The 7,932-nt window shown below is 40.2% G+C and overlaps 3 protein-coding genes across 3 annotated transcripts in view; all 3 read right to left on the bottom strand.

Moving 5' to 3' along the window:
* Nucleotides 1-3,425: 3,425 nt before the first annotated feature.
* Nucleotides 3,426-3,926, bottom strand: LOC140169115 (craniofacial development protein 2-like). Its single transcript, XM_072192381.1, has one exon. The coding sequence runs from the start codon at nucleotides 3,924-3,926 to the stop codon at nucleotides 3,426-3,428; it is 501 nt and encodes a 166-aa protein (XP_072048482.1).
* Nucleotides 3,927-3,931: 5 nt separating this feature from the next.
* On the bottom strand, nucleotides 3,932-4,561 carry LOC140169105 (craniofacial development protein 2-like). The gene has a single exon (XM_072192374.1). It carries the CDS (start codon nucleotides 4,559-4,561, stop codon nucleotides 3,932-3,934), a length of 630 nt encoding a protein of 209 aa, XP_072048475.1.
* A 261-nt stretch (nucleotides 4,562-4,822) lies between these two features.
* The window catches only part of LOC140169092 (uncharacterized), a 61,928-nt gene continuing 58,818 nt past the window's right edge, over nucleotides 4,823-7,932 (bottom strand). The window contains exon 2 of the mRNA XM_072192367.1: nucleotides 4,823-5,223. Within this exon, the coding sequence (XP_072048468.1) occupies nucleotides 4,823-5,223 (401 nt within the window). The remainder of the gene's footprint in view (nucleotides 5,224-7,932) is intronic.

Raw genomic sequence — 7,932 nt, 5'->3', positions numbered from 1 at the left:
AGTGTTAGCGGCAAATGCATTCTAGTAATTTGGGCAATCAATTATCGGATCTTAAAATAATAAGTTTTTGGTGAAAAGGAGAAGCAAACAACGGAACGTAAAGTGTTTGCTTTCAAGCGTTAGCATAGCCCATATTTAGGCAGACAAAGTTTACATTTCTACCTATAGAGCCACTTGATTTTCTCGCTATGTCCACAAAGTTGAATTAAATTACTCAATCAACACGTGATCATTGAAATCAAAAATGGGTATATGGGTCGTCTCTTGACTGATTTTTAGAATATATCACACCAAATAAATAACATCCAAACTTATCTGACGGAAAAATCAAGTGTTGTCATGATAAGTACGATGCATTGTTGATCTGAATTCAATAACAGTTGTATAATTTATTGGTGTGATAGTGTGTGCGTGCGGTGTTGGCTTCTCATCTAAGCACCCGACAACAAAAAAGTAATTTATTCACGAATTTGAGGCAAGATCTTGATGAAATAAATGACGTACTCACACCCTGCGTTCAGGCCTGTTTCTACATGTTCCAGAATTTCGACAATAGATCGGCACCCAACTGGTATTCTTAATGCTCTTCGTGCTAGCCACAGACTCCAACGTAAAATAGTTTTGATATCAAAATATCAAGAGCTATCTTTAGAATCACTGAACCAATACTAGGCTTGTTTGTACTCATTTTAATGCATTTTCATGTTTTTTCAAATGTGCCAAATCCGAAATTAAATTTAAAAAAACGCGTGGAGAGAGTGAGAAATAGCATAAGTATACCATTTCCGGGAATCAGGTAAGAATCCAACCTAGGTGTCTTCTTCCAACATCACAGGCCAGTATGGAATAGCAATCACACTGTCATTCTTTTTATGAATTAAGACTGTAGAATATGTCCCATTTCTGGTAATTGTTTATTTAAAGAAAAAACAATTAAAGAAATTTCAAGTTTTTAAAAAGTTCAATGATATTATAACATCTCATAACTGTCAACCACACATTTGGTTTGCTTGCTTACTTATGTCGACTTGTCTAGTCGGACTCCGCTGATGGCTCTCCACACAACTCTGTTCTGCATGCAGTTCCTAATGTCTTGTCTCTCTAGTCCCGTATCTTCTGTTAGTTGCTTAATGTAGTCCTTCCGTGGTTGTCCTCTTGAACTTTTACCATGCGTAGGCTGCCACAGCAAAACTCTGGAAGCTGCCTCTGTTTCACTTCTGGCATAGTGTCCAGCAAATTTCATCCTTTTTATTTTCAGCCTTTCGGAGATTGGGGAAAGATTGCCGTACAGCTCCTTATTGGTGGTGTGCGACTGCCAGGTAACATTAAGTGCTTTTCTCAGTAGTCTTGTGTAACAGCCATCAAGCGCCTTCCTAAACTTTGATGTAATTGTCCAGGTTTCTGCGCCATACCTTGACCTACCTTGACCTAAGGCGTCGGCACGGGTGGATCACTCTGCCTTGCCATCTGTATCATGATGCTTTGCCAAGTTGTTCTCTGTTTTGCTAGCCTTCCAGCTTCTACCAGGGATGTCAAGTTAATGGTTGAGGAATCTGTCTTTATGCAATCCATCCATCTCTTTGGTGGTCTTCCTTTTGGTCTCTGTGGGAGTATACTTGCTTCCAGGAGGATTTTGGGGTATCTTGTGTTTGGCATTCTTTGGACGTGTCCAAAGAACCGCAGTCGTTTCTGAGTTACTTTGTTTAAGATGGTGTGGTTCATTTCTAGCGATTGACGGATGGTTGAGTTTTTAATTTTGTCTAAACGAGATACTCCCAGGATTTTTCTCTCAGACACATCATCTCGAATACAAGCAGACGGTTCTCATCTTCCTTTTCAAGGCCCAGGTTTCTGCACCATATAGCAGGATGGAAAGAACAAGTACTCTGTACAGTTCAACTTTGGTTGAGCGGCGAATATCCTTCGCACTCCAGATTGGTTGTAATCTTTGAACTGCACCTAGCGCTTTGCCTATTCTGTGTTTGACATCCTCCTTGCATGTTCCTCTGCCAGATATTTTTCTCTCGAGGTCGATGAATTCGTTTACTTGATTTAGATTATGTCCATTAATATTGATGTTGAGCTGGATTTCTTGTCGACTGATGACTTGAACTTCTGTTTTGGAAATGTTGATTTTGAGCCCTAGGTTGGAGCTATTTTTGAATACTTTGTCCACAAAAGTTTGGAGGTCCCTGGGTGTTTCTGCTATAAGAACAATGTCGTCGGCGAAGCGGAGGTTTGAAATAAGCTGGCCTTGGATATGTGCTCCTATGGTGATGTTATCAGTTGCATAAAGCATAACCAGTTCGAGGAGGATATTGAAGAGTTGGGGCGAAATTACACATCCTTGGCGTACACCCACTGTTGTATGGAACCATTCCGTGAGGTCACTATTTACTCTCACTGCATTGTTGGATTTGCTGTAGAGGGCTCTAAGCATATTGATTATCTTAAGCGGAAATCCAAAGAAGCTGAGTGCTTTCCATACACCCTCTTGCCATACCGAGTCGAAAGCCTTCTCAAAGTCTATATAACAACAGAATAACTCCTTTCCCTGTTCAAGATATTTTTCTGTAATTTGTCGCAGTGTGAACAGTTGATCCACAGTCGACCTTCCTGGGCGGAATCCCGCTTGAGATTCGGAGATCACTTCTTCAGCTTTCTTTAGTATTCTTCTTTGGATAATTGTGGTGATGATTTTACCTGCATGGCTTAGTAAGCTAATGCCCCTATAGTTACCACAGTCCAGTTTATCCTTCTTCTTGTAGATAGGGGTAATGATGGCTCTGCCCCAGTCGTCAGGAAATGTTTCATTTTTCCATATCATATTGCAAAGTTTGTGCAATATTTCCACACCTATTTCTCCGGTAGCTTTTAGTTCTTCGGCAGTCACATTGTCATAGCCAGGGGCTTTGTCATCAGTGAGTTTCTTAATAGCACTGATAACCTCCTCTTTCAGGATATCTGGTTCTTCCTCATCCATAGCCATTTGTGGAATGCTATTGGTCATTTCAGTGTTTATTGGATTTTGCTTGTTGTAAAGTTCTTCATAGTTCTCTTTCCAGCGACTTTTCACGTCCTCTATATTCGTTAGCACGTCCCCCTGCTTGTTTTTAACAGTTTGCATTTTAATGCTGCGTTTATTTGTTATCTTCTTTATGGTGGAGTAGACTTCCTTTGCTTTGGTAGCTTGGTGCGCTTTTTCTACATTGACACATAGATTCTTCAGCCAGGCATCTTTGCATCCCTTTGTTTTACGTTTTATGTCTCGTGTTAGATAATTGTATCTTTTCCGTTTGCTTGTATCTGTTTTCATCTGCTGTTTCACCTTTGATCGCTCTTCGCTCAGACTGATGACCTCCTGGCTGATCCATGGCTTTGGTTTTGAGGCTTCTTGAAACCCAGAAGCTTTTTTGAGGTGTCGCTTATGGCAGTTTTGATACCATTCCACATGGTATCAACATCAGTGTCGTCATCATTGAGTAATGGGGCAACTTGCCTCCAATTTCAATCTCATATCTAGTCCTTGTGTCTTGATTTTTGAGTTTGAAAATGTCATATCGTTTGGGGTGGTTGCATTTTGGCTTTGACTTGAACTTCAGTTTGATGTCTGTCAGCACCATTTGGTGGTCAGATCCAACATCTGCACTTGGATAACTTCTACAGTTGGTAATACATCTTTTCCACTTGGTGTTAATCATGATGTAATCAATTTTGTTGTGCTTTTTGTGGTCTGGAGATTCCCATGTCCATTGCCTTTTGAATTTGCTTTGTTTAAACATTGTATTGGTTATGCACAAGTCATTTGTTGCACAAAAGGTGAGTAGTTTTTCACCTCTGTCATTGCTTTCTCCAAGTCCGTATTTTCCCATGACAGTCTCCCATCCTGAGTCATTGCTTCCAACTTTGGCATTGAGATCGCCCATGATAATTAAGATGTCATTTTTGGTGTCTTGTCAGTTTCTCTTTGTAGTTGGTCGTAGAATTCATCTACGCAGGTCTCATTGTCGGCAGTGTTTGGGGCATACACTTGAATGATGGTGATTGCTCCCGTCTTTGTCTGAAATCTTGCTGAGATTATTCTTGGTGAGATGGGGTTGTATCCTAGGAGTGCACTCTGAGCAACTTTGTTGAGTATCATCCCTACTCCTTTTCGGTGTACTGATAAGTTACCAGAACTAAGAATTTTGTAGCCATCTATGGTAAACTCCCCAGATTCTGTCCAGTGGGTTTCAGCTAGGCCGAGTATTTCCCATCTGAACTTTTGCATTTGATTTAGTAAGATTTCAAGATTGCCATCCTGGTGTAATGTCCTAACGTTCCAGGTGCCTATTCCTATATTACACTTAGTAGTTAGTAAAGCCACCTTTTCCTTTGGTGCATCGGCGACAGCCCTTCCAATTGGGGCTCGGCTTGGTGTTGATCCCGCTCTGGGAGGAGCATCAAACCTTCCAGTTAGCTTTAAAGCGGTAGCGTCATTAGTCCTCTTGAGGTCCATCGGAAGAAGTGGCGGGTTAGTATTAGCAGGGGCTTTAACCCTGGTGCTTTTTTGGCGCTTCATCATGATTCAGTTTTCGCTCAAAATGTAAGCTAGGCGGTTGAGACTTACCTCTCCTAGCCACCCTGGTCTGTCCGTCACCTACTGAACAAGTCAGTCGGCTCACAACCCCCGCCACTTGAAGGTAGACCAGGACGTTTACCCATTATCTCACAAGTCGGTTGTCCCTCACACTGCATGCTACACTACTGGCTAATCTATCTAGTCTATCTACATGCTACATGCAAAATGCTACCAGGGACAGTCTCCTCCTTGTATGGTCCATCATAACAAGTATGATAAGAGACTACAGGCTTTTAGGGGGTCTGCGCCATACATCAGCACCGATTCGACTGTGGTGGTGAAAAGCTTGGTTTTAAGATTTCTAGGCGGGCTGCTCTTCCATATCTTGTTCATGCTGTTGCATGCCCTCCATGCCTGGGCTTTCCTGATGTTAAAATCCTTTTCACTGCCAATCCAAGCCCCAAGGTATTTGAAATCGTCGACTACTTCAAGCTCGCTTCCATCAAGTGTTCGGATTGGGGATGCATCCATATTGCAAACCATTGCCTTGGTTTTCTTGGCGTTCATGCTGAGACCGACTGTTAGTGCTGCAAGATGTAGTAGCTCTTCGGCATCTCTGAGACTGTCGGCCAATAGTGCTATGTCGTCAGCGAAGTCGAGGTCTGTAATTGAATATATGAATACAAAAGCCACCCAAGTCCATACTTTGGCCAAATTGAGTTAAGCATGGGAAATTGTTGCTATACATAGGCCTGTCATATGTATGAAAGAACAACTCAAATTCATCCTCTGTGTCTATTGAGCATGTGAAAAATAGCATGTATGAAAGAATCACCCAATTCCATGATTTGAGTCTTGTAACACATTGATTGAAATCCAGTATGTATAAAAGTCCACTTGTAACACATTCATTGCCAGAGAGTGACTTTTGAACCAAAAATGGGTTTAAAAAAGGAAAGTGTGTGGTTTATATTACATGGCAGAATGCTTATCAACATTATACATACCTGTGTGCTTTATTTTGTATTATCTTACTAGTGGTAATCTCATTCTAACATTGTTGTCTTTGTATATGATTCAAAAACCACCCAAGTCCAAAATTTAAAATGAACCCCACGAAGTCCCTGAAATGCTAATCGTCATAACTAATACAGGTTAATCCACTCATTTGCACGTAAAATTTACCATATTGACCAGGTAAATCTAACTGAAGGAATTAAAATGATACACAGGTTTTTCTCTCAAAATCACTTCCCATGGACTTGGGTGGCTTTTGTATTCATGTATTCAATTGTTTGCGGGCCTATCCTCCGACTTTTCCTTGTTTGTAGTGTGAGCCCTAGACGATCTTCATTCCTATGTAGTGCTTTCCTGAGAGCATAGTCTAGGACTGTTACAAATAGAAATGGCGCAAGTGTGTCCCCCTGCAGTACTCCAGCCTGAATTATGAAGTCATCAGTGATTTGGTTTAATACTAGGTTTCTACAATTCGTCAGCAGGAAGAGTGTTAAATCAACACTAAACTTAATCGATCCTAACTTATCATATGTTACTAGAATGGCATTTTGCACTAAAATTCTATTGGGGAAAGTGTATCAGATCGTTGCATGGTAGTGTACAACTATAAATGATTCGCGTTCGCATCCTTTTGAAATTTTCTGACTACAGGGTGTCCCTGAAAGAACAGTATTTTGGTATTTTAACGCATAAACCAAACATAACCAAATAATCGATAAGGTTGAGGGACATATCAGCTATCACATATTTTTCGAATTTTGACAGTTCTTGAAATAATAGAATTTTACAAAACTACATCATCTTCAATCCGTGCCACGGAGTCAAATACTTACGAAACTACCTCATCTTCAATCCGTGCCACGGAGTCAAATACTTTTAGTATACGCCTCATAATGCGATGATGATGCGCAGTGATTAGCATACCGAATACAGATCATCAATTGATATTTGAAAGGTGTGAAAATGAGGAGGTTTCGTAAAATTGTTATATTTCAAGAACGATGTGGTCAATTGTCAAAATTCAAAAAGTACGTGATAGCTGATTTATTCCTCAACAACACCAGTTATTTAGTTATGTTTAGCCTTGGCGTTAATATACTCAAACAATTAAGTTTCTGACCACACAGTTCTTTCAGGGACACCCTGTACATAGGTCTACAGTGCAAAGGCGTTTTTATCTAAAATGGTATGAAATTGAATTTTTTCGCGCGCGTAAAAATATCCCAGTAAACCCGAAACAAAATATGCTCGTCCCCCCATCAATTTTGATGCTTCCGCCGGCACTAAGCGATCTTTAATTTCTTTGTATGTTACAACCCTTTTCCACGTGAGTCAAATGATATAAAAGTTGAACCTCAACCATGAAAGAAGAAATGAAATTGTTAGTGAGGTAAATAACAGATACACCCTTTACCATATTAAGGAAGCGTTTTATCTTATTAGACAGCGTCTTACCATATTAAGGCAGCGTCTTACCATATTAAGACAGCGTCTTACCATATTAAGGCAGCGTCTTACCATATTAAGACAGCGTCTTACCATATTAAGGCAGCGTCTTACCATATTAAGACAGCGTCTTACCATATTAAGACAGCGTCTTACCATATTAAGTCAGCGTTTTACCATATTAAGACAGCGTCTTACCATATTAAGGCAGCGTCTTACCATATTAAGACAGCGTCTTACCATATTAAGACAGCGTCTTACCATATTAAGACAGCGTCTTACCATATCAAGACAGCGTCTTACCATATTAAGACAGCGTCTTACCATATTAAGACAGCGTCTTACCATATTAAGGCAGCGTTTTACCATATTAAGGCAGCGTCTTACCATATTAAGACAGCGTCTTACCATATTAAGGCAGCGTCTTACCATATTAAGACAGCGTCTTACCATATTAAGACAGCGTCTTACCATATTAAGTCAGCGTTTTACCATATTAAGACAGCGTCTTACCATATTAAGGCAGCGTCTTACCATATTAAGACAGCGTCTTACCATATTAAGACAGCGTCTTACCATATTAAGACAGCGTCTTACCATATTAAGACAGCGTCTTACCATATTAAGACAGCGTCTTACCATATTAAGACAGCGTCTTACCATATTAAGACAGCGTCTTACCATATTAAGACAGCGTCTTACCATATTAAGACAGCGTCTTACCATATTAAGACAGCGTCTTACCATATTAAGACAGCGTCTTACCATATTAAGACAGCGTCTTACCATATTAAGACAGCGTTTTACCATATTAAGACAGCGTTTTATCTTATTAGACAGCGTTTTACCATATTAAGGCAGCGTCTTACCATATTAAGACAGCGTTTTACCATATTAAGGCAGCGTCT

This window comes from Amphiura filiformis, chromosome 1 (assembly GCF_039555335.1).
Source record: "Amphiura filiformis chromosome 1, Afil_fr2py, whole genome shotgun sequence".
Taxonomy (NCBI): Eukaryota; Metazoa; Echinodermata; class Ophiuroidea; order Amphilepidida; family Amphiuridae; genus Amphiura; species Amphiura filiformis.
The sequence above is the reverse complement of the archived record's forward strand: the minus strand, read 5'-3'. Positions and strand labels throughout refer to the sequence as shown.